The sequence below is a fragment of the Cannabis sativa genome, chromosome 2 (genome assembly GCF_029168945.1).
Source record: "Cannabis sativa cultivar Pink pepper isolate KNU-18-1 chromosome 2, ASM2916894v1, whole genome shotgun sequence".
Classification (NCBI taxonomy): domain Eukaryota; kingdom Viridiplantae; phylum Streptophyta; class Magnoliopsida; order Rosales; family Cannabaceae; genus Cannabis; species Cannabis sativa.
The window spans coordinates 50,051,678-50,078,488 of NC_083602.1; the positions used below are offsets into that span (position 1 = coordinate 50,051,678).

The window sequence follows — 26,811 nt, forward strand, 5'->3', positions numbered from 1 at the left end:
ATTAAACGTTTCGGGAAAAGAGGCAAGTTATGCCCTAGGTTTACAGGACCTTTCGAGATTCTCGAGAAGATAGGTCAAGTGGCATATCGGTTAGCATTGCCTCCAGCCTTATCAGCAGTGCACAACGTATTTCATGTCTCAATGTTGAGAAAATACGTTTCAGACCCCTCTCATATACTCAGTTATGAGAGTCTTCACTTTCCGGCCGGACATGTCATATGAGGAACAAACCCGGTGCGGATCCTGGATAGAAAGGATAAAGTCCTTCGGAATAAGACCATAGCATTGGTCAAGGTTCTCTGGAGAAACAGTAAGGTGGAAGAAGCCACCTGGGAGCTAGAGTCAGATATGAGAGCTCAATATCCAGAGTTATTCAGGTTAGATTTCGGGGACGAAATCCTTTTAAGGGGGAATAGTTGTAAAGCCCGCTTAGTTAATTTGGAAATTAGTAGTTGTTTATGTTTAATTATGAAATTATTTATAGCTATTTAAATAATTTATGATATTGTTATTTATGGAATTCAGAAATGCATGATTATGTCATCAGTAGTTTTTATATTTTGCATTTCCGGTGTCCGGTATTTTGGAACTCGGCGTTTGGCTCAGTAGAAATCACAACTTAGTATGTTAGTAATTTGGGGACGGGTTTTAGACATTGGGAATGTCGGGAATGGCCGGGAATTTAGAATTTCCCAAAAATACCCCCTTTAGTATGATTTATGTGATTTTATGGTGGAGGGGCAAAATGGTCTTTTTGCCCCATTAGTGTTTTGTCTTTTGTGGCTTTATGAAATGGAAAAATAAATGTTTATTTTATTATTACTTGGCTGAAATGTTTATTGCCTATAGTCATTCTTTTTTTCTCTTTTTAGCAAAAATCTCTAAGTTAGAAAAAGAAAGAAAATTTCCAAAAATTTCACTCAAAACTCTCTCTCTCTCTCTCTTTTCCTCTCTCTCTCTCGGCTGTGCATGTGGGTGCAAAGGGGGGATTTTTGCTTTGATTTCTTAGTGGATTCTCATCAAAAGCCAAGCAATCTTCAAGCTAGGTTAGCTCTTTGGTTTTCTCTTGAACTTTATTGAAATTTTGATGAAAATGTGATAATTCTTGCATGATTTATAGTTGCTGTTGCTGCTGTAGTTTTGTGTTAATTTCTGAGGTTCAAAGCATGTTTAATTGATGTTAATTGAGTTGTTTGAAGCATGATTAGTTAGGTTGTTCAAGCTTTGAGTTTTCTATGTAAAAATGTGGTTTTTGGAAGGAAAATATTGTGAATCCGTTCTGTGATGTTGCTGTTGTTTCTATTAGTTTGCAGAGGTGATATTATGCTTAGTTATGTAGAATTAAGTTGGTTTGATTGCATGTTTAGGTGTTTTTGCTCAAGTTTGAGTTTAGAACTCAAGCTTGAGCTCCAATGGCATTTTTCATGTATGTGTTTTCTGGGTGGTTTTGATGCCTTGGATTTGTTCTAGGGATAGTTTAGAACAGGTCTGGAAAGTTTGGGACCAATTGGGGTTGAATTGGTCGAGTTATGAGAATTTTAGTTGGCTGCCTGCGAGGAACCGGAATTCCGGTTGTGCATCCGGAATTCCGGATGAGGGTTCAGTAATTCCCAGAACCGGAATTCCGGTTGGGCAACCGGTCTGCCGGTTGGGGAATTTTTCCGAACCCTAGTTTTCCTCGTTTTTAGGTTTTTAGGGGTATTGCCATGCTTTTTATCGATAGGGAAACTTTTAGTTCCTAGTTTTAGTCCCCGGGAAGTGATTTAGCGTGTCACTTATAGCGTTGTGATTTTTATGGTTTAGGAGCCGATGTCCGCCGCTCGGCTTCGGTTCCGGTCGGGTTGACCGCACACACGAAATCGAATCCGTAAGATTAGTATAACAGTATGCATATGTAGATTACATGTTTAGCGTGCATGTAGGAAGCCTGCTAGATTACATTAGTTATGTATTTAGGCTTCGAACCATCCAACCCTGTCACGTCGGTACAGGCTGGAGTATGACCAGCAGTCGGAGTATGACCGGTTCGACCGATCAGGCTGACACTTGGTTGGTGGTTCGGTGCTATTGACCTATCCGTCGGTACGGGCTGGAGTATGACTAGCGGCGGAGTATGACCGGTTCGACCGATCGGGAGGATACTTGTCAATAGTACCGTCCCCCGAACGTTCAAAACTCGGTACCATGTTGGACATGGCAGTAGTGGCTCAGTACCATGTTGGACATGGCAGTAGCGGGACTCAGTATCGTGTTGGACACAGCAGTTAGTATTATGTATGGTATTATTATGCTTTTCTTACTGAGTCTGTCGACTCACAGTTTATGTTCATGTGTAGGTAAAGGCAAGGCTATAGCTGATGGACCGTGAGCGAGCTTATGAGATTGTACATGTCGGGGCGGTTAGGCCTGGAGCGTACGATCCTCGGGACAGCAAGGCTGAGTTTTTTTGTAACTGGTCGTTAGACGACTTTATTTTGATGTAAAAGTTAAACAGTTAAAACTTTTGTAAATATTTTTATAATCGGGATCCCGAGACTTTTATAATATGTTTTACAAGTTTAATCAAAAAGCAAAATTTTAATTAATCACGCTTTTCCATAAACCTCGTTGGTTAGCAACGAGCTGCACAGTACGTTTAAAAATCACGTAATACGCCTAAGGTAGTTAGGGTGTTACACTATTCGTGTTCTTTGATTTGTTAGTTAAGCCTACTTTTAGGTCAGGGTGATACGTACATTTTGGGAACACGGTAGTGTTGGAAATTATTTTACCAGGATCTAGATTTACTAACAAGTATGTTGGATTAACAACCTAATATGAATTCTAACACAATGAAAATAAACACATATAAAGTTAGAAAACCTTACAGTGGGTGCAGCGGAATATTATGACTCCTTCCGTTCAGATCTCTAGCCCTTGATTCCTTTTTGTAGCAGAGCATCACCAAGATCTGAACCTGGATCTTCTTTTCTCCTTCTTTGATGCAGAAATTCCATAGTCTTCCATACTATGATTGAGATACCACTTGATGTGTGTGGGCACTACTCATCTCACAAGGATTTCGAAATTTCTCTCTATTTTTCTCTCTTAATTTCGTGGCTTATCATGCATAGAAGAGAAGAGAACAATGTTGCTTTATATAGGGAAAAGGGAGAGCACAACTTTCCAAATAAACAGTTTCCTCTTTTACTGTGTAATTGATTAACTGCCTTATTTAGTGTGATCCACCACTTTCCTATTATAGCTAGGCTTTGATTAGCAATTACATGGCAATTAAAAATGAAAATAATAATTGGGAAACACAAAGGGAGTGCTCGGCCATAGAGGGAATATGGGCCTCACTTGGATTTTGCAGTTTCCTCAATTTTATTTCAATTTCTCCAAAAATGCCATTTTTCCAATTCTAATCATTTAAATGCCAAAACTAATTATTTAATAACTAAAATAGATTATTAAATAATATTGTCATTTAAAATAATTATTAATTAGACATACAAAGTCTCTTAATTAATAATTAAACCTAGAAACCCTTTTATTTACGATTTCATTCTTAAACTGTGAGAATTCATAAAGTAGACATAGTCTAACTTTTAGAATTATAATTGATTAATTAAAATCAATTAAGTGAGTCTTACAAGCAGTATGGTCTCAACTAGTATGGGGACCATGGGTCTATATAACCGAGCTTCCAATAAGTCGAACTGAATTTACCAAGTAAATTCCCTAACTTATTAATTCCTCATTGAATCCACACTTAGAACTTGGAATTGCACTCTCAGTCATATAGAAACGCTCTATATGTTCCACGATATAGACACGTCATTAGTTATCCATTGTTATAACCCTAATGTGATCAATGATCCTCTATATAGATGATTTACACTGTACAAGGATTAAATTACCGTAACACCCTACAATGTATTTTATCCTTAAAACACTTAACCCTGTATAAATGATATTTCACCTAAGTGAAATGAGATCTCCACCATTTATCTTCGTTTGGTTAAGCTCGAAGGAAATCATCCTTTACTTCTATTTGCCAAATAGAAGCTATAGATTCCATATTTATGTTAGCGCTCCCACTCAATTGCATTACCGTGTTCCCAAAATGTACGTATCACCCTGATACAAAACTAGGCTTAACTAACAAATCAAAGAACATGAATAATACTCTTGAAATTGAGCCTAACCATCTCAGGATTTCGATCATGTGATCTAGGATCAACTTATGATATTGAATTGAATAGATGTTTACGGTAAGTTTCAAAATCTAATTCAAAGTTCAATATCGGTCCATTCCAATGTATACTCCATACATCCGATACTGGTAAACTTTGCCAATGTCCTGGAAAGGACATAACACTTTTCCAAGGTGTAAGAATACCTATCGCTGATTATACCATGTCAGTCTAAATCCAGTGTTCTGACAAATCAGGGAATCAACTTTTGAACATATAATAAAGATTATATTCCACTGTGCTGACAACACTGTAATCTTTAACCAACTCATATGTTCTGGACTTAAAAAGAATTCATACATTATATACACATATAATCATGAAATAAATCATGTGAACCATGAAACATAAAATGTTATTTCTGATCTTTATTAATAAGTAAATCTGATTATATGAAATGAGTTTTATTTAGGGCATAAAACCCAACAAACTCCCACTTGCACTAATATAAAACAAAAAGTGCATTTCAAATAATCATTAACACCTTGATATACCAATCAAGTGTAATAGTAGTAAACTCCTCGTAATGGGATCTGACAGGTTGAATTAAACACAACCTCTTCTCAACCATTACTCTTCCTTAATCACAAAATCCTTGATAATGTGAAATTCCTCTATATATGTCTACTCTTTTGGGATACTGGATTCTACACTTTTGGGCAACTACTCTTTTGTTATACAGGAAGTAACCCTAGTAGTTAAGGCAAGTGTGAACACTGCCACAAATGTATAGAACTTTCTTTAGACTGAAAAAGTATCTTTCCTGCAACTTTTAACATTCAGTCTCTTTCTGGTAGACCAAGAGATTTCAGATAGGTTTTTACACTTCTCCAAAATCACTACTCCACCCCCAAAGTAATCACCATCTCATCAGCAGACTTTCTAGCACAAAGGCAAGTCTTGAAATCTGATGTGGTGTAGTCTAAGAGTTTCAAAACCACCCTTATTGACTAACATATAGTTCCTCTTCTTAATCTTAAAATGTACTTGATTGTCTTCCAATGTTCCTCTCCTGGATTAATCTGATACTTACTCATCACTCCCACTCAACAGCAGGTGTCTGGTCTAAGGCATACTAAAGCATATCTGAGACCTCTCACTGTTGATTCAAGAAATTCTTTCATGGCTTTATCTTTTCTGGAATAGTTGAGACTTTTCCTTAGATAAATAAAATCTATATCTAAGAAGTTGTGAAGCTTCTATAGATTGCCATTGGAAAGAAAATGCTTCAGCATCTTACTAAAGTAAGTTGCTTGCAATAGAGTAAGTAATTACCAGGTATACCACAAGCCATAGGTTTAGATAAACTCAAACCTATAATACTATGAACAGGAATTTTTGTTAAGTCCATTGAATAGACTTATGAACGAAAATTTCCTTTCATGTCCTTGTAATAGAAAACTTTAGGTTACTTCATGTGAATGGATCAAACCATAGTTCTATTGGCTTTCTTCTTAGTTTCTTATCTTGACAATCCATTACTTGTTTAAACTCACAATGGATTTTAATCACTAGTATCTTCCAAGTCATAAGAAGGTGAAGTTCCTAGAAACTCTCCCACTACAACAAGGTACCGTGAACTATGTCTAAGAAAACTAAATGGTATAGACCTCTTCAGTTGTGTTAAGACAACAGAGGCAGTGGGATCATCTTGTAAAATAAGATGATAGAACACTTATGGAATCAAGAAAAAAATATCTCCTTTATTTCCTACTTTATTTTCAGACTTAGTCATTTTCTTAGAAAAGGTGGTATTTGTTTAAACAAACACTTTCTTATCTAATGACTATGGGATGCTCCACCCCTAATCACTTAGAATGGCTAACAAACATGCAAACCAGGGTTAGCAGTTCTAGCTTTTCTTAAGATTTCGATTAGGTCATCCATGATTCTAGTAATGATTTACATTAAGTATACAACCATTGCATCATTCTGAAATTTTATTTCCATAGAAGGATTTAGGCAACGACTAGTAACTAATCATCAATATGCAACTCGAATTTCTGGGGAGGTAAGTTTGGATATAATTCAAAATCAAAAAATTGATCTTTGAACTGCATATCTACTAACTTTTTCTCCACCCCTATCAGTTCGCAAGATCTTTAACCACTTACCTTTGCTATTGCTAGAAATTCATGAAATTTTTCAAACATTTCAAATTTCTTTTGCATAAGGTAAAATCTAGAGTGATCGTTTTAAGAATACAACGAAAACTCATATCCACCCCTGAATGTACATCCATCTGCAAATGAACTTACTTTCAGTGGATATAGGCATATTAACTCTTTGCAGAGAATGATCTTGTCAAAACCACTATGAACAAGATACAAATGCCATAGATTTATAAAATGTGGTTGTATTTATTGATGACTTAAGTTAGTTACATCAAAAAGTTCTTAGAATAGTGCAAGTGGATTCTGGTCACAGAATACTAAACTCATACAGTTTAAATCCATTGAAAGAAAATGGTTATGAAACACTTGTGAAAGTGTAACTGTATAATTAGTAATTCTTTCTTGGACCACCACTACTAATCTAACTCTATGATTTGCCTATACAAGTAGGAGATATCTAAGATTGAGGATTTATATCATTTTGGGATAGAATTCTGGGAATATAATCATATGAATCATCTAATTTCTTAAGAGAAAATAAGACTTTATATGATTTATAGACCATTCATCCAATGATATGTCATTAAGCTAATTCGAAATGAATAAGCTAAGAGGAATTAGGATAATTTCGTTTTAAATAAGAATCCAACGATGCTCCGATTAGCGAGAGTCAAAGTAATCTTATTTATACAATCTTCTTGTTTCATATTGTAAAATACTAGTCTAGGGTGTCATCAATTGATGAACAGCTAGATGTTGCATTTACAATATTTATCTTTCGAGATCTAACACTATTATGTTAGTCTAACGGTGAAAATCCATTAGGGATTTATCTCATTAGACAAACAAATCAAATTAGACCAACAATGAAGATTCGAAATTAAACTACAATTTAATAACAGAAAATAACATGGTTCAATACAAATTCATACACAATTCAGAAATTATGAAGCACATAGCAAGTAGGAATGACAAGTGAAAATACTAAAACATACAATCCTAAATAATTTCCAAGGTTTTCAACAAAATGATATCAGTGTCCCGCTTAGGCGAGAGTCAAAGCTACCATCCATTGAATAGAGTTGTCAGCTCATCTAAAATGATCAACATTCTAGCAACCTTTTATTCGATCAAGATTGGAATCCGTGTTGTCCCGTTTAGGCGAGAGTCAAGGCTATTCTATCTTATGAGCTTCCACCATTGTTTCATATTCTTGCAAGTCTTATACAGTTGCCACCATTAGGGTGAGCATAAACTATATAAAAAAACTTACAAGATTACTTATCTTTCGAGATTAAACGGTGCTAACTTGCTAATGAACGTTCCTCCATTAGGGAGGATTACTCACTAAAACAATAGCTATGTAAAACCAACAATGGAGATTGAATATCCTTATAACAAAAAGCTCATTATTTAATGAAGGGTTGTATTTTCTTCTAATATTTATTTTAATCCATTTATTTTAAATATATATTTATTTAATTAAAATTTCCAATTTAGAATGAAAAATTCCAAATATAAATTTTAATTTAATATTTATAAATTATACTTAGATGGATATGAAAATAACGTGAATTATTTCCATCTTAGTAATAATTTCCATAAATATTTAGAAAATTATTCAATTTAAGTTGTTTCAAAATTAATTTGAATAAATTTACAACTCAAATTTAATTTTCTATAAATATATATTGCATTTTCGAAAATGCTTTAAAATAAAATAAAATAAATCCTGGAAAATTACTCTAATTTTATGTTGGCCCAAAATTAATAAAAATTAATTTTTAACAAAAAATATAATTTCCCTATTTAATTAAATATCTAAGAAAAATTTCAAATATTTAAGTATCATGATTAAAAAATCAACTTAAATATTAATTTTCTATTTAATTAAATACACTAGAAAAATACTTCAAGCAAAACAGATAATATCTATCTAGACTTTCATAGACTAATTAATCCAATTTCTAATTATAATATATTTTAGTTCATTTATTTTAATTAACCATTAAATGAAAAAGTCATTGATTTAAGTTGGTCCAAAATTAAATAAATAATTTTCAACTTTAATCTATTTTTCAAATAAAATTCAAAATTTCTACATCAAGGTGATGCAATTTCGAAATTTTGGGAAATGATTAATAAAATAAAATAAAATATATTTTGAAAATTATTCAAACTTAAGTTATTCTGAAATAAAATTCCAAACTTAAAATAATTTTCAACTTTAATTAAATAACATGAAAATAACAATATTAAAGTATCATGATTAAAATCAACTTAGATATTGAAATTTTCAATTTAATTAAATGTATTAAATTCAAGAAATAAATAATTAAGTAAAGAGGAAACTTAATTATTAATTCTAGTTTAATACTAAGAAAATATTCTAAACTTAGATTGTACCAAAATTAATTATGAGACAATTAATTTCACAATCAATGATATTTTCCTATTTAATATTAGAAATAATAACTAGTACTAGAAATAACTATCTAGAATATATCATTGACTAAGTGTTTTTCTAAAATTAACTATTACAATGAAAAATAAATTTCATATATTTTAAAAGTTAATTATGTTGCTAATTCAATTTTAATTAGGTTAGACTAATATAATTAACCTAATACAATTATTTAAATAAGGCAAATGGGCTTTCACAATTTGGGTAGTTCATGTGAGGGGGAGCTGGGTTCAGTATGTCGTACCCACTTCTATGGCCCCCAACTCTCACACAAGGCCCAAAAGAGAGGAATTTAACCTTAAAATAAACAATTGTTATTCATTGAATAAGCCAAAATCTAATTGGACCTAAATAAATTTTCTTATGTCAAAATTTATTTTAGCAACCTAGTCCATTTACTTAGTAAAAACTTAAATGGGCTCCCTATATGTATCTAAGCCCAAAAGCAAACATATAGGCTCACACAGGTCAAATGATTTGGATGGACCCTATCATGTTACTAGGTTTACACAGATGAAAGAAGTACAAAATTTACCTGTTACAAATTATTTATAAGATCTATCGTCAATTGGACTATGATTAAAATCAGATCATTGGATCATTATCTGTCAACAAGTTAATCATAGCAATTTAGATCAGATAAATAATAGATTTGTTAAAAAGTTTTGAATAAACAATATAAATAAACAAACATTGTCCATGTAACAGATGTGAATCAAGATATTAATATAATTAAATTATTATTCTTAAACTAACCAAATAAAGGAAACTAATTTTAAAATATCTAGGTTTATTTGAATCAAATAAAATTAAATATCTAATAAGATCAATGATTTAAAAGGAAAGAATCTCCAGTATCACTTTCAGATCTTATAATTTAATAAAATAAACTAATTTTAAAATAGATTTGGTTAAATAATAATTACCATAATTATATGTCAAAATATCTCAAATTAAGCAATATTCAAATCTCTACAAAAATATCTATGTTATTTAAATATTTAAGATATGATTTATAAATTTCTAATAAGGAAAAAATGATATATATAGAAAAAATATCATTTTTAAACTTATAATTTATAAATAATTAAATATTTAACAAAATAACAAATTTTTGAATTTGAAAACATTATGGTAAGTATATCTATAAAAATATCTATGTTAATTTCAAATTTATTAATTATTTAATTTACCATATAAGATAATTTTAATATAATATTTTAAATAAAAAGACAAAGTTATCTTTTAATTTAAAATATCTTAAATATCAAAATATCTAATCTTATAATTAAATAATAAATAAATATTAAAGAAGTTAACAAATTTTTAAATCTGACCATAGTAGGAAATATTTAAAATTGGAAACATTCCAAAATAGAAATATTTAAAAATTGGAAAAAATTCCAAATTTGAAAATATTTAAAATTGGAAACATTTCAACTTAGAAATATTTAAAATTGGAAAAATGAATTTTGGGAAACAATCCCATGAAAAAAAAAGGATTTTTGGGAAAAAACCCCAAAAATCGCAATTTTGGGAAACTGCTGCCGAGGAGGCTGCATGCAGCAGCCCAGGAGGTTGCATGCAGCAGCCCAGGAGGCTGCCAGCAGCCCCTTACGCGCGCGGAGGAGGGGGTGACGCCGAGGAACTTCGGTGCCTGCAGCATGCCTGACCGAGAAAACTCGGTCAGCTGCAGGGTGCGCACGGGCGGAGGTGCAGGGTGCACACGGGCTGGATGCACAGCCCACGCGTGCGATTGAGCACCCATGCATACTCGAAATTCGATTTTTCCAAAAAATCATAACTTTTTCGTTTTTCATCGAAATTGAGTTCCGTAAAAACGAAAATTGCTCAATTTTTCACAAGGAATCTAAATAAAATATTTTCAAAAATTGAAAAAATATTTTTCATGGAAAACGAAACTGTACAACATCAACATTCATCAAACAACACATAAACCAACATGAAACCAACCAAATCAACACAGAAACATGCAATCATCGTTTTAATTCATATTACATGAAAGTAAATCATTACCATGGCTCTGGTGCCAGTTGTTGGAAATTATTTTACCAGGATCTAGATTTACTAACAAGTATGTTGGATTAACAACCTAATATGAATTCTAAAACAATGAAAATAAACACATATAAAGTTAGAAAACCTTACAAAGGTGCAGCGGAATATTATGACTCCTTCCGTTCAGATCTCTAGCCCTTGATTCCTTTCTGTAGTAGAGCATCACCAAGATCTGAACCTGGATCTTCTTTTCTCCTTCTTTGATGCAGAAATTCCATAGTCTTCCATACTATGATTGAGATACCACTTGATGTGTGTGGGCACTACTCATCTCACAAGGATTTCAAAATTTCTCTCTATTTTTCTCTCTTAATTTCGTGGCTTATCATGCATAGAAGAGAAGAGAACAAGGTTGCTTTATATAGGGAAAAGGGAGAGCACAACTTTCCAAATAAACAGTTTCCTCTTTTACTGTGTAATTGATTAACTGCCTTATTTAGTGTGATCCACCACTTTCCTACTATAGCTAGGCTTTGATTAGCAATTACATGGCAATTAAAAATGAAAATAATAATTGGGAAACACAAAGGGAGTGCTCGGCCATAGAGGGAATATGGGCCTCACTTGGATTTTGCAGTTTCCTCAATTTTATTTCAATTTCTCCAAAAATGCCATTTTTCTAATTCTAATCATTTAAATGCCAAAACTAATTATTTAATAACTAAAATAGATTATTAAATAATAGTGTCATTTAAAATAATTATTAATTAGACATACAAAGTCTCTTAATTAATAATTAAACCTAGAAACCCTTTTATTTACGATTTCATCCTTAAACTGTGAGAATTCATAAAGTAGACATAGTCTAACTTTTAGAATTATAATTGATTAATTAAAATCAATTAAGTGAGTCTTACAAGCAGTATGGTCTCAACTAGTATGGGGACCATGGGTCTATATAACCGAGCTTCCAATAAGTCGAACCGAATTTACCAAGTAAATTCCCTAACTTATTAATTCCTCATTGAATCCACACTTAGAACTTGGAATTGCACTCTCAGTCATATAGAAACGCTCTATATGTTCCACGATATAGACACGTCATTAGTTATCCATTGTTATAACCCTAATGTGATCAATGATCCTTTATATAGATGATTTACACTGTACAAGGATTAAATTACCGTAACACCCTACAATGTATTTTATCCTTAAAACACTTAACCCTGTATAAATGATATTTCACCTAAGTGAAATGAGATCTCCACCATTTATCTTCGTTTGGTTAAGCTCGAAGGAAATAATCCTTTACTTCTATTTGCCAAATAGAAGCTATAGATTCCATATTTATGTTAGCGCTCCCACTCAATTGCATTACCGTGTTCCCAAAATGTACGTATCACCCTGATACAAAACTAGGCTTAACTAACAAATCAAAGAACACGAATAATACTCTTGAAATTGAGCCTAACCATATCAGGATTTCGATCATGTGATCTAGGATCAACTTATGATATTGAATTGAATAGATGTTTACGGTAAGTTTCAAAATCTAATTCAAAGTTCAATATCGGTCCATTCCAATGTATACTCCATACATCCGATACTGGTAAACTTTGCCAATGTCCTGGAAAGGACATAACACTTTTCCAAGGTGTAAGAATACCTATCGCTGATTATACCATGTCACTAAATCCGGTTGTTCGACAAATCGTGAATCAACTTTTGAACATATAATAAAGATTATATTCCACTGTGCTGACAACACTGTAATCTTTAACCAACTCATATGTTCTGGACTTAAAAAGAATTCATACATTATATACACATATAATCATGAAATAAATCATGTGAACCATGCAACATAAAATGTTATTTCTGATCTTTATTAATAAGTAAATCTGATTATAAGAAATGAGTTTTATTTAGGGCATAAAACCCAACAGGTAGTGCAATTGAGTTGGAGCGCTAGCATAAACATGGAATCTATAGCTTCTATCTGGCGAATAGTAAGCAAAGGATGATCTCCTTCGAGCTTGACCAAACGAACATAAATGGTGGAGTACTCATTTCACATAAGCTGAAATATCATTTATATGGGGTCAAGTGTTTTAAGGATAAAATACATTGTAGGGTGTAACGGTAATCTAATCCCTTTACAGTGTAGATCATTCATATAGAGGATCATTGATCACATTAGGATTATAACAATGGATAACTAATGATGCATCTATATGGTGGAACATATAGAGCATTCTATATACTGAGAGTGCAATTCTAAGTTCTATGCGTGGATTCAACGAAGAATTAATAAGTTAGTGAATTTTAGTGCTAAATTCTTGATCTACTTATTGGAAGCTCGGTTATATAGACCCATGTTCCCCGCACTAGTTGAGATAATATTGCTTGTAAGACTCATATAATTGGTTTTGATTAATCAATTGTAATTCTCAAATTAGACTATGTCTATTTGTGAAATTTTCACTATGTAAGGGCGAAATAGTAAAGAAAGAATTTTAGGGGCATATTTGTTAATTATGATACTTTGTATGGTTCAATTAATAAATATGATAAATGACAATATTATTTAATAATTATTTATAGTTATTAAATAGTTAGAATTGACATTTCAATGGTTGAATTAGAAAATTGGCGTTTTTGAGAAAATCAGATGCAGAAAAGGTAAAACTGCAAAATTGCAAAAAGTGAGGGCCAAATCCACTAAGCATGGCCGACAACTTTTGTAGGCAATTTAAACTGATATTTTCATTATTTTAATGCCAAATAATTCAAATCTAACCATAGTGGAATGCTATAAATAGATAGTGAAGGCTTCAGGAAAATTACACTTTTCTTCTGACACTTCTGATTCAGAAAAAACTGAGCCTTCTCTCTCCCTATCTGGCCGACCACTCCTTCTCCCTTTCTTCCCTCTTAAATTTCGAAATTCTTAGTGTCTGAGTAGTACCCATACATAGCAAGTGATACATCAACCATAGTAAGGAAGATCGTGAAGAAAGACTTTCAGCAAGAAGGAGTTTCAGCATCAAAGATTCAGAGAAAGAGATCCAGGTTCAGATATTGATAATGCTCTGCTACAGAAAGGAATCAAGGGCTAGATATCTGAACGGAATGAGTCATATTACTCCGCTGCACCCAATGTAAGGTTTCCTAAACTTTATATGTCTTTATTTTATCGTTTTAGAAAGTTCATATTTAGGGTGTTAAACAACATACTTGCGAGTAGATCTAAGATCCTGGTAAAATAAATTCCAACAATTAGTATCAGAGCCATGGTAATTGATTTGCTTGCAAGAAATTTGGACTTTAAAACGATTGTTTGATGTTTTGGATGGTATCATTTTGTATTGAGTGTTTTTGATGATTGATTGATGTTTGTGAATTTTCATGAAAAATAATTGAATATCTGTTTCTGGAATTATTTTTATTGGATAGTATGGAAAAAATTAAGCAAGTTACTTTTTTACATAACTCAATTTCGATTTAATTTGAATTAGTTATGACTTTTTGAAGTTTCGAAAAAATCGGGGTTGAGCATCAAGAATTCCGCGCGCGGAAATCATGCGATTTCCCCTTGTGCCTAGATTTCACGCCCAAACACCTCATGCGCGCTCGCGGACGAGTATACACAGCATACCGTCCGTACAGCTTGCATTTTTTTCGTTTTTCTTCTATTTTTCATGCTTTTTCATAGAATTAACTTCCGATTTTTTGTGTAGTTCTGTATTTATACTATTACTATTCCTAATTCAACTCTAATTATCATAATGAATTAATTTAATATTTTTTAAATTTAATTCATGATATTAGTATAATTTGAATTTAAAAATAGTTAGTATCTATCTTTTTTGCTTAATAATCTATCTTATTTTTAAATTTGATTATCTCTTATCTTATTTTTAAATTTAAGGTCAGATTTTAAATTTTTAAATTAATTTTTTTTTAAATAATTTGACCTTATTTAAATTTAAAATAAGATAACTATAATCATGTAATTTTAAATAGATGTAAGATATTTTACTAACTTTTAAATTTTGTTATTTTATTTATTTAAATTACATTTAAAATCTGAAAAAGATATTCATTTATCTTTTTTAATTTTTTATTAATTTTTATTTATAAAATAACATTTAAATTTTAAAAGTAGTTAGCAAATTTTGAAAAGATATTTAGGTTGGTTGAAACCTAATTTTTTTAAAATTGTAGGTTTAATTTTAAATTTAAATTTTCGATTTCTTTTTTATTTTATTTTAATTTTTTGAAAATAAATATTTTATTTATTTAATTAATTATTTAATTTAAAATTAAATAAATCCTACATCCAACTATCCAGCTAACCTTGTTGCAGGAGTATGTGTTTTAGCTTGTGTGTAAGTTTTCAAAACCTATTATTACTTGATTGCAAATAGCCATGGTTACTTTTTGCCAGATCTAATGATCTGATGGCTCCCTTGGTCAAGTAAATAATTTGTAACAGGTATATTTACAATCTTCTTTCATCTGTGTATGACCTAGCAACATGATAGGACCCATCCAAAGTGTGCCTGTGTGAGCCTATGTGTTTAATTTTATTATAGATGCATATAGTTTGTTGTTGCTAAATAAAATGTCATAGTTCTTGATAGATTTTATTTAGGCCCATTTAGTTTTTGGTCCTATTCAATTAATAACAGTTGTTCATTTTAAGGTTAAATTCCTCTCTTTTGGGCCTTGTGTGAGAGTTGGGAGCCATAGTAGTGGGTACGACATACTGAACCCAGCACCCCCTCACATGAACCACCCCAATTGTGAAGGCCCATTTGCCTGATTTGAATAACTGTACTAGGTTAATTAAACTAGTTTAACCTAATAAAATTGATTAGCAACATAATTAATTTCATTTATTTTGAAATTAATTTCGGAAAATTATAGTTTAAAGAATTTTATATTCTAAGCTAAACTATATGTATTTTCTTGTATTTAATTAAATATAGAATTATAACCATCTAGATTCTTTGTGGAGCTTAATTTAAATTTTTTATTAAATATTCCTATTTAAGTTGATATTTAGTTATCTACAACTAACCAACTTAAATTTGAATATCTTTTGGATTTAAAATTTCAAAATTAAGTTGAGAAATTTTAGGCATTGGTTATTAAGATTCTTTAAATATTTTTTAAGTTAATATCTTTTCGAATATTAACTTAAAATGGAATATTTTAAATATTTTTAAAGTTAATATCTTTTCGAATATTAACTTAAAATGGAATTTTTTTAAAATTAAGTGGTTACAACTTAATTTTTGATATTTAATTAAATTTAAATTTGAAAATATTTAAGTTCTAGATTTTTTCTAATACAAATTAAATTAGATCTTTTTTCAAATTGTGTGGAAAAGATACTTAGTCAAATAAGATATTTTCTAGATAGTTATTTCTAGACTACTTATTATTTCTAATATTAAATAGGAAAATATTATACATTGTGAAATTAATTATTTATATAATTAATTTTGGTACAATTTATTTTAAGTATATTTTTCCTAGTATTAAACTAGAGATTAATAATTAAGCCTTCTCTACACTTAATTATTTATTTCTTGAATTTAATACATTTAATTAATTTGAAAATTAAATATCTAAGTTGATTTTCATCATGATACTTAAATATTTCTTTTTCATGACACTTAATTAAATAGAAAATTATTTTTAGTTGAAATTTAATTTTTCAACTAAATTTAAATAATTTTCAAAATATATTTTTTCTTTATTTTATTAATCAAATTTCGAAATTGCATTTCTTAAATGATGGAATTTCGAATTTTATTTGAAAAATAAATTAATGCTGTAAATTATTTATTTTAATTTTGGACCAACTTAAATCAATGATTTTTTCATTAATTGATTAATTTAAAATAAATGAATTAAAATATATTATTAGAAATTGAATTAATTAGTCAAAGAAAAATCTAGATAGGTGATATTTTTGCTTGAAGTATTTTTCTAGTGTATTTAATTAAATAGAAAATTAATATTTAAGTTCATACTTAAATATTTGAAATTTTTCTTATATATATTTAATTAAATAGGAAAATTATATTTTTTTTGTTGTAAATTAATTTTATTAATTAATTTTGGGCCAACATTAAATTAGAATAATTTTTTCAGGATTAATTTTTTATTTTAACATGCATTTTCGAAAATTGTATCCTTGAATACTTTAATTTTTCGAAATGCAATATATATTTATAGAAAATTAAATTTGAGTTGTAAATTAATTTAAATTAATTTGTAACAACTTAAATTGAATATTTTTCTAAATATTTATTGGAAATTATTACTAAGATGGAAATAATTCATGTTATTTTCATATCCATCAAAGTAAAATTTATAAATATTAAATTAAAATTTATATTTAGAATTTTTCATTCTAAATTGGAAATTTTAATTAAATAAATATATATTTAAAATAAACAGATTAAATAAAGAGAATCAAAGAAAATACAACTCTCTTTAAATAATGAGCTTTATTATTAAGATATTCGATCTCCATTGTTGGTTTTACATCGCGTTTCTTTTAGTGAGTAATCCTCCCTAATGGAGGAACGTTCATTAGCAATTTCGCACCGTTTAATCTCGAAAGATAAGTAGTTTGTAAGTGTTTTATATGGTATGGATCACCCTAATGGTGGCGACCACGTTTGACTTGAAAATTGCGAGACAATGGTGGAAGCTCATAAAATAGAATTGCCTTGACTCTCGCCTAAACGGGACAACGCTGAATTCCAATCTTGATCGAATAAAAGGTTGCTAGAATGTTTAACATTTTAGATGAGCTGACAACTCTATTCAATGAATGGTAGCTTTGACTCTCGCCTAAACGGGACACTGATATCAGTTTGTTGAAAACCTTAGAAATTATTTAGGATTGTAAGTTTTAGTATTTTCACTTGTCATTCCTACTTGCTATATGTTTATAATTTCTGAATTGTGTATGAATTTATATTGAACCATGTTATTTTCTGTTATTAAGTTGTATTTTAATTTCGAATCTTCATTGTTGGTCTAACTTGGCTTGTTTATCTAATGAGATAAATCCCTAGTGGATTTTCACCATTAGACATACTTAATAGTGTTAGATCTCGAAAGATAAATATTGTATATGCGACATCTAGCTGTTCATCAATTGATGACACCTTAGACTAGTATTTTTACAATATGAAACAAGAAGATTGTATAAATAAGATTACTTTGACTTTCGCTAATCGAAGCATCGTTGGATTCTTATTTTAAACGAAATTATCCTAATTCCTCTTAGCTTATTCATTTTGAATTAGCTCAATATCATATCATTGGATGAATGGGCTATAAATCATTTCATGTCATTCTATATTTTCTCTTAAGAAATTAAATGATGCATATGATTATAATCCCGAAATTCTATTCCCAATTGATATAAATCCTTAATCTTAGCAATCTCTTACTTGTATGGGCAAATCTGACTTAGAGTTTGTATTAGTAGTGCTGGTCCAAGATAGAATTACTCATTATATTTGGTATAAATTTAAGTCTTTGACTTTAATTTTAGATTCCAAATAGAAATTTTCTTATATTTCTAATTCCAGATACAATACAGTTACACTTTCTCAAGTGTTTAATATCCATCTTCTATTAATGGATTAAAACTGTATGGAATATGAGTTAGGTATTCTGTGACCAGGATCCACTTGCAGTATTTTAAGAACTCTTTGATGTAACTAAACCTATGTCATCAAAAGACACTACCACATTTTTTTTAATCTATGGCATTTGTATCTTGTTCATAGTGGATTTGACAAGATCAATCTCTGCAAAGAAATTAGTTCATCTCATTCGCAGATGGATGTACATTCAGGGGTGGATATGAGTTTTTCGTTGTATTCTTCAAACGATAACTCTAGATATACCTTTTAGCAAGAAATTTGAAATGTTTTAAAAATTTCATTAATTTCTAGCAATGGTTAAAACCATTAAGGTAAGTGGTTAAAGATCTTGCGAACTGATAGGGGTGGAGAAATAGTTAGTAGATATGCAGTTCAAAGATCATTAAATTGATTTTTGAATTATATCCAAACTTACCTCCCCAGAAATTTCGAGTTGCATGTTGATGATTAGTTACTAGTCGTTGCCTAATTCCTTCTATGGTAATACAATTTCAGAATGATGTAATGGTTGTATACTTAATGTAAATCATTACTAGATTCATGGATGACCTAATCAAAATCTTAAGAAAAGCTAGAACTGTTAACCATGGTTTGTTAGCTATTCTAAGTGATTAGGGGTGGACTATCCCATAGTCAATAGATAAGAAAGTGTTTGTTCAAACAAATACTACTTTTCTAAGACAATGACTAAGTCTGAAAATAAAGTAGCAAATAAAGGAGATATTTATTTCTTGATTCCAAAAGTGTTCTATCATCTTATTTGACATATGATGATCCCACTGCCTCTGTTGTCTTGTCACAACCGAAGAGACCAATACCGTTTAGTTTTCTTAGACATAATTCACCTTCTTATGACTTGGGAGACACTAGTGATTCAAAATCCATTGTGAGTTTAAACAAGTAATGGATTGTCAAGATAAGAAACTAAGAAGAAAGCCAAAAGAACTATGGTTTAATCCATTCACATGGAATAACCTAAAGTTTTCTATTACAAGGCCATAAAAGGAAATTTTCGTCTATAAGTCCATTCAATGGACTTAACAAAACTTCCTGTTCCTTGTATTATAGGTTTGAGTTTATCTAAACCTATGGCTTGTGGTATACCTGGTAATTACTTACTCTAATGCAAGCAACTTACTTTAGTAAGATGCTGAAGCATTTTCTTTCTAATGGCAATCTATAGAAGCTTCACAACTTCTTAAACATAGATTTTATTTATCTAAGCACTACTACAAAAAGGGGTATTTTCGTCGTTTTATAAGTGACATATAAAGATTTTGCGTCGGTCTACAGAACCGACGTGTAATCCGTAGACGTAAATAATGTTTTATTTGCGTCGTTTTTAAAAAGACGCAAAATACAATTTTCATCATTTGAAAATCGATGCTAAAAAATTACTTTTCTATTTTATTTTAAGCGTCGGTTAAAAAGTGACGCTAAATGTGTCATGGCATTTTAAAATTGTCACAAAAAACTTATTCCGTCGGTTTAAAAATGTCATATCTATTACGAAAAAACTTTTTTTTTTACCTATTGCGTCACTTATAAAATGAAGCACAAATATAAGTAAGGAAAAATTGCAAACTTTTCATGCAATTTTCCCCACCTGCATTATCAAATTTTAGAATAACTCTATATAATAGTAAATACATAATACAAAAAAAATTAAAATAACATTTTTGAAACTTATATTAAATTAGTAATCGATTCTATTAACTAATCACACAATACCAAAATTGTTAATAAAATCGATTCTAAAACTTAAATTCCATGTATATCGTAAACTAAATATAAACTAATAATATATGCAAAAGATAGCAATAATCATAAAACTTGTTACTCATGTATTATATCAAAAGTGTAGTAACCTTAAGTACTTAATCTATAATCAATGGCTTCACAAATTCGGCCAACTCATCCCGTACGGCATTGATCTCCTCGTTACTATAGGGAGCGTCTAACTTGAACTGTAAAATAAAAGATCAAAAAACATTAATCAACATATTAAAAGTATATATAATTAAAATACAAACTAAATAGAGAAGAGTAATTATTCATGTTTACATGATTTTTCAAAAAACTTGCAGGATTAACAACCGTCATGAAACTCTGAATAATCTTCATAACATAATAACCACATTGTATTCCATCCGGCTGCTGTCGACACGTGTATTGGTTGATTTTTACTGGACCCTTGTTTCGTATATTTTTTTCGATCCTGTACATGTCCACAGCACTAAACAAAAAAGAAATTAATTAATGAATTGATTTGTAACATAATCTAAATTTAAAAAATTATAACTTACTTTTGGATACATTTCATAATATCAGTTCGGATAAAGTCATTCGTCGAGTCAAGATATGCAACACTTTGAGTATTGGCATGAATCATAATTGTCAACCAGTGATCACTACAGAACAAAACATGTTAATTCAGTCAACTCACTAATCGATCCATTAGTTTGTTACATTTATTAATATAAAAACATACTTACCCTGAATTCCACGGACATATCAACCATTGTTCAGGTTGCATACCCATCATTCGCTGACATAGATTCTCTGAACGTTGTTTGAGTTTACCAGCTTCAGTTGATACTGAAGCAGGATTATTAAATGCATATGTATTCCTCAACCCACCAAGATTAAGCGTGTGTTCTTGCAAATAACTAAATTAAAAACGGATTATTAATAAACAACATTGTATATATAATTTTTAACTTAGATATTAACTTAGTTATTAACTATTATACCTGCACCAAAGAGACATAACAGTATTTCCAATCATATGGAGCTCGCACACATCTTCCACCTCGTCAGCGCTGATCCAACACTCTTGGCCTTCTCCTCCGAACACTTCCGGTTTAATATAGTATCTCTTTGATTTCTTAGCAGGCCAATTCTTCACAATCTCTGAAAGTCCAGACAATAATTGTGTCTTTGCAGGGGGAATGTACCGTTTGACAGACTGTTTATTAGGCCCCTTTGGGTTTATCGGTGGCCGAGCTCTGGTGGAGCCAAATGATCTCTTGAAACTTTCTTCTTTCCTTTCATCTACATCAAACAATTAATTTCAATTTCAAAATATAATAATATTGACAAAATGTACTTAAGATGCAATTTTAAGATTTTTGTAAGAAATTATTAGCATCCAAGAGTTTAGAAAACATAAAGTCATAAATCATAATAGATTTGTTTTCTCCCGAGGTTAAAGTCTTAAAATACTTACAAAACTAGCTTTGAATATATCATGGCCACAAAATTTTCACCAATAATGCATTCCCATCCCACTAGACACTATCATTAGCTTCTTTAAAAAGAAAGTATCACCAAATAACTATTTGAGTTCAACCTACTCATTATTCAAGAAAATATACGTGAAAAGGAAAAAAATGATGTACCTTCCCTAAATCATCTGGATGTATGTTGATTAGGTTCTTTGGCCAAGCTACAAAATTGTTTATAGCTAAACCAACTGTGTCGAAGCCTTCATGTTCTATAGGGCATGGTAGAATGGCATTTTCTTCAACCACCTTCTCAATAAAGACACGTTTGAAATCATCAAACTTCTTTTTAACTCCATGTATTATAATATTGCCTTCTTTGTCTGCCTTTTCAAGTTTCACATAACCTGATACAACTAAGACCGAATCTTTTTCTTTGGGATCAATCACGTACATATCACACCTCAATCTCTTCATTTGCAAACAAAACAAGAGACAAACAAAATTTATTTTAAAAAGAACTTAAATAATTATGATATAAAAATTAAACATGCATAATGAAAATTATTTTAAAAAGCAAGTAAATAATACATTATCAGAAGTAACCGGAGATGGTGCTGGTGGAGCAGCTGCACAAGGTGTGGCTGGTGGGGCAACAAGTGGAGGTGTTGGAATAGTGGCCTTGGGAGCTGGTGGAGCAGAGGCCTTGGGAGCTGGTGGAGCAGAGGCCTTGGGAGCTGGTGGAGCAGAGGCCCTGGCATTTGGTGTAGTAGAGGCCCTGCCAGTTGGTGGAGCAGAGGCCCTGGCAGTAGGTGTTGCTCCTAGAACTGAGGTAACAGCAGCAAAAGCTGGTTCGTTGGATGCTCCCCCAACACCTGAACCAGATGCATGTGAGGTGCCCGCAACACCACTTTGGCTTTGGACTATTTGGAGGAGTTTATTTAATAATTCGTCTTGTCTACGACGATGTTCCTCTGACTCTTCAAGTCGCTTCTCCACCTCACTCATACGATCATTGTCATCGACTCTCTTTCTTTTAGGACGCGGGGTTTTGAAAAACTGTGTCTGTGTGACACCACCCCCCATTCCTCTAACACGTCCTCCATGCTCTTCTGTTCCCAAGGCTAGAGTGAGTATGTCTTTTGAGCCTTCTACTAATATTGTCCCCTCCTCAACTTGCTTTCGTATCTCAGCCTACATTCAAGAAAGTAAAATTTGTAAGAATTTGAACAACATAAAAGTGTTTAAGTATTTGATCAAGCACATATATGATAAATGGAACTTACAATCCGGTCAGCGACCTCCTGAGCAGGGTCATCGAGCTCGCCGTTTTTGTTCGTGTGTATTCTAATCCACAAGTATGCCCTGTCATATATAGTAAGCTGGTGGCCCAACTCTTTCTCCAACTTTTCTTCAACTTTCTTAACACCACCTCGGCCCGCATGGTGATTGTATGTATTTTGACTCCTGATATCTTGCATTTTCTTTCTCTTTTTTTCCCATTCTTGACTACATCTTTTGGCAACAAATTCTTTCCAATCTTCGGGCTTGTAACATGAAACATAAGCATCTGGAGGACGATCGAGCATTGCTGGAACTTTATCTTTGTATTTGAAAATTAGGTTCCTTGTTAGGAATGCTTTCCAGTCTTTCCATCTTCGTCCAGCAGTTTTTAAGGTAGAATGCTTAGCTTCTGGGCCTAACTTGAACATTGACTGCAAAAATTAGCAATAATAGTTAGAATGGGCAAAAAATATTCAACTACATATGCAAATTAATCTTAGCTATTAGCATTACCTTGATGTACTCCCATAATAGATTTTTAAATTCCATTGGAACTTTTCTCCAATCATTGTATGCCAGTGGAAGATTTCGTCTTGCATACAAGCCAATCTGGCTAACCAGTTCATTTGCAGTGTCCCCAATGCACTGGCCCCATTGGTTGTACTCGACTTCGAGAAGTATTCCTTCACTCCTATTCTTTATATGCTTCAGACCCTTATATGCCCCCCTACCATTTTTCTTCTTTGGTTGTGAATCAGGGTCAGGTTCCGGTTACGGGTGCGGTGGATCAGATTCAGATTCACCACCAATGGATTGTCCCCAAAGGGCAAAATCATCATCATAGTCACCGGGGTCATCCATAGTCAATGTACCTACACATTAAAGCAAAATAATAATACATAAAATTAACACAGAAATTTAGATTAGGCGCAAAAAAATATAAAATAATATAAAACAAAACACACCAATATTTATAGATTGATAGTTTACTCAATCCATAATCCTTCACCGTCTTCCCGAGAAGAAATGATTTCGTCCCGAACGGCGACATCAATTGGTGGTGGATTGATTTCAAAAGTTTTATCATTGAGATATAAATCTCCACCAGACTCTTGGTAATCATAATCTTTTGGTTGTGTTGTTAGAACAACTGACCAGCGACCATCTATTGGGTCACTCATATAAAATACTTGTTTTGCCTGGGATGCCATTATAAATCGATCAGACTTGTGTCCTACTCGATTCAAGTCCACTAGCTTGAATCCAAACTCATCTTCTTTAACTCCATTATCACTCCTCACCCAATCACAAAGAAAAACAGGGATTCGAAAGCTAATGTAATCTAATTCCCAAATTTCTTTGATTACACCATAAAAGGTCATATCACATTCAATAGGGTTTTTGTCTTTTGAACTAGCTACTTGGATAGCACTAGCAACAATCATGACACCACTATTTTGTGTTTTTTAAGAAGCATCACGATCTTTCGTGTTAAATTGAGTACTATTTATGTAGTATGATTGATACTTTAGTACAGTAAATGAAGGAAAATGCGATATCGAAAGTAGCAACTGAGATACATTGTTCGGGGAGTCACTCATTTCCACAATCACCTAGCATAAATCAAATTAATTAGTAGTTACATGAAATGATTATGAAAAACATACCAATTTCAAATCACTCGGTATTGCATAATACCTTTTCTTTCAACCATGTACTAAAATTTCGATAATGTTCATCTTGCACCCATTTGTGGTTCCTCGACTTACTAGGATAAGTAGTCTTGATCCAATCAAAATGTTTCCTTCAAGATGTAGTTAAACATTATTCTTATTAGTACACTTTTAATTTGAATTGAATATTAAAAATTAAATTAAACTTACTCAATGTACGGTTGAACCTCATCAACATTTTGCAAAACGAGTCGGTGTGCTTCCTCTCGATCAGCTCGACTTACGTCGCAAACAGAAACACCCCGACCCCCTTTACTAATTTCATTATCAAATCTAGGAAGACACGACCCAACAGTTGCTACATTTGAGAAGAAGTCTAAACAAAATTCTACAGCCTCTTCAACGATGTAGGATTCAACAATTGAACCCTCTGGCCTGCTTCTGTTTCTTACATAACCCTTTAGGATTTTCATGTACCGTTCCATTGGGTACATCCATCTCAAATACACTGGCCCACACATTTTTACCTCTCTCACCAGATGAACAGTTAAGTGGATCATTATGTCAAAAAAGGATGGAGGAAAAAATTGTTCTAAATAACACAACACTTCAACAATTTCTAATCAGAGATTTTCTAACTTTGACACATCTACCACTTTGCAACAAAGAGATTTAAAGAATAAACATAACCTGGTGATGGCATAGCGAACTTTCTTAGGTAAAACAGAACGGATACTCACCGGCAGAATATGTTGCATCAGTATATGATGATCGTGAGACTTCAGTCCGGACAAAATTAATTTGTCCATATCTACCAAATTGGAGATATTTGAAGAATACCCTTCGGGTACTTTAACGTGAGACAATGACGTACAGAAAGATCGTTTTTCTTCCTTAGTCAGGGCATAACACGCCGGTGGTAAAAAAGTTCGTTTACCAATAATTTCTGGATGTAAATTTCCTCTAATCCCCATCTCTTTCAAATCTAGACGGGATTTAATTCCATCTTTACTCCGACCAGGAATATTAAACAAGGTATTAATTAAGCTATCTGAGACATTTTTCTCAATATGCATCACATCTAAATTGTGACGTAAAACCAAATGCTCCCAATACTCAAGCTCAAAAAATATTGATTTTTTCTTCCACGGTCCCTGAGGTTCATTTGTGACACCCTTACCTCCTTTTCTTTTCTTCGATTTTGACTTTCGCTTTCCAAGATTGAATTGAATTTTATTCAATTTTTCTACCAATTGTCTTCCGCTTAAAGGTGGGGGAGGCATTTCAAATTCTTGCTTACCGTCAAATGCCTTTTTCCAGGTCCGAAATACATGTTCGGGTGGCAAAAACTTTCGGTGTCCCATATAACAAATTTTTCTCGAATGTGTTAAATAGCGAGAGCATGTTTTCTCTTCACAGATAGGACATGCATTATAACCTTTCACACTGTAGCCAGAAAGATTCCCGAAAGCAGGAAAATCATTGATTGTCCACAATAACATGGCCCTAAGATTGAATGCTTCATTCCTATAGGCATCATATGCATTAACACCGTCATACCACAATTTACTTAAATCATCAATGAGAGGGGTTAAGTATACATCAATATCATTGCCAGGTTGTGAAGGGCCTGATATCATCAATGTCAACATAGTGAACTTTCTCTTCATAACAAGCCACGGCGGCAAATTATATATCACAAGCAAGATTGGCCAACAACTATACTTACTGCTAAGGGAAGTATGTGGATTGATACCGTCTGCAGAGAGACCAAGACGGATATTCCTAGGCTCATTGGCAAAATCAGGCCATCTAGCATCAATTGTTTTCTAAGCGGGAGAGTCAGCTGGATGTCTCATCATACCATCTTTCACTCTATCACTGGCATGCCAAGTCAAATTTTTAGCATGGTCGGCATTTCGAAAAAACCGAACCAAACGAGGTATGGGTGGTAAGTACCACAATACTTTTGCAGGAACACCCTTCTTTACCTCATTAGAATTATTTTTCTTTTGCCACCTGGACTCACCGCACGTTGGACATGATACCTCGTCCACAAATCTCTTTCGATATAGGATGCAATCGTTAGGAC

General features: G+C 31.9%; 2 protein-coding genes across 2 annotated transcripts; both read right to left on the reverse strand.

Annotated features, from left to right (window-relative positions):
* Nucleotides 1-20,203: 20,203 nt before the first annotated feature.
* Nucleotides 20,204-24,491, reverse strand: LOC133034339 (uncharacterized). The gene is made up of 11 exons (XM_061109403.1): nucleotides 24,056-24,491; nucleotides 23,822-23,918; nucleotides 23,560-23,737; nucleotides 23,049-23,477; nucleotides 22,354-22,956; nucleotides 22,011-22,233; nucleotides 21,292-21,592; nucleotides 21,034-21,207; nucleotides 20,845-20,949; nucleotides 20,603-20,774; nucleotides 20,204-20,505 (listed from the first exon to the last, which is right to left on the reverse strand). The coding sequence occupies exons 1-11, from the start codon at nucleotides 24,489-24,491 to the stop codon at nucleotides 20,416-20,418; spliced, it is 2,808 nt and encodes a 935-aa protein (XP_060965386.1). The 3' UTR covers nucleotides 20,204-20,415.
* LOC133034983 (uncharacterized) lies at nucleotides 23,844-25,279 on the reverse strand. The gene is made up of 3 exons (XM_061110576.1): nucleotides 24,930-25,279; nucleotides 24,745-24,850; nucleotides 23,844-24,659 (listed from the first exon to the last, which is right to left on the reverse strand). Exons 1-3 carry the CDS (start codon nucleotides 25,277-25,279, stop codon nucleotides 24,513-24,515), a joined length of 603 nt encoding a protein of 200 aa, XP_060966559.1. The 3' UTR covers nucleotides 23,844-24,512.
* Nucleotides 25,280-26,811: the final 1,532 nt, after the last annotated feature.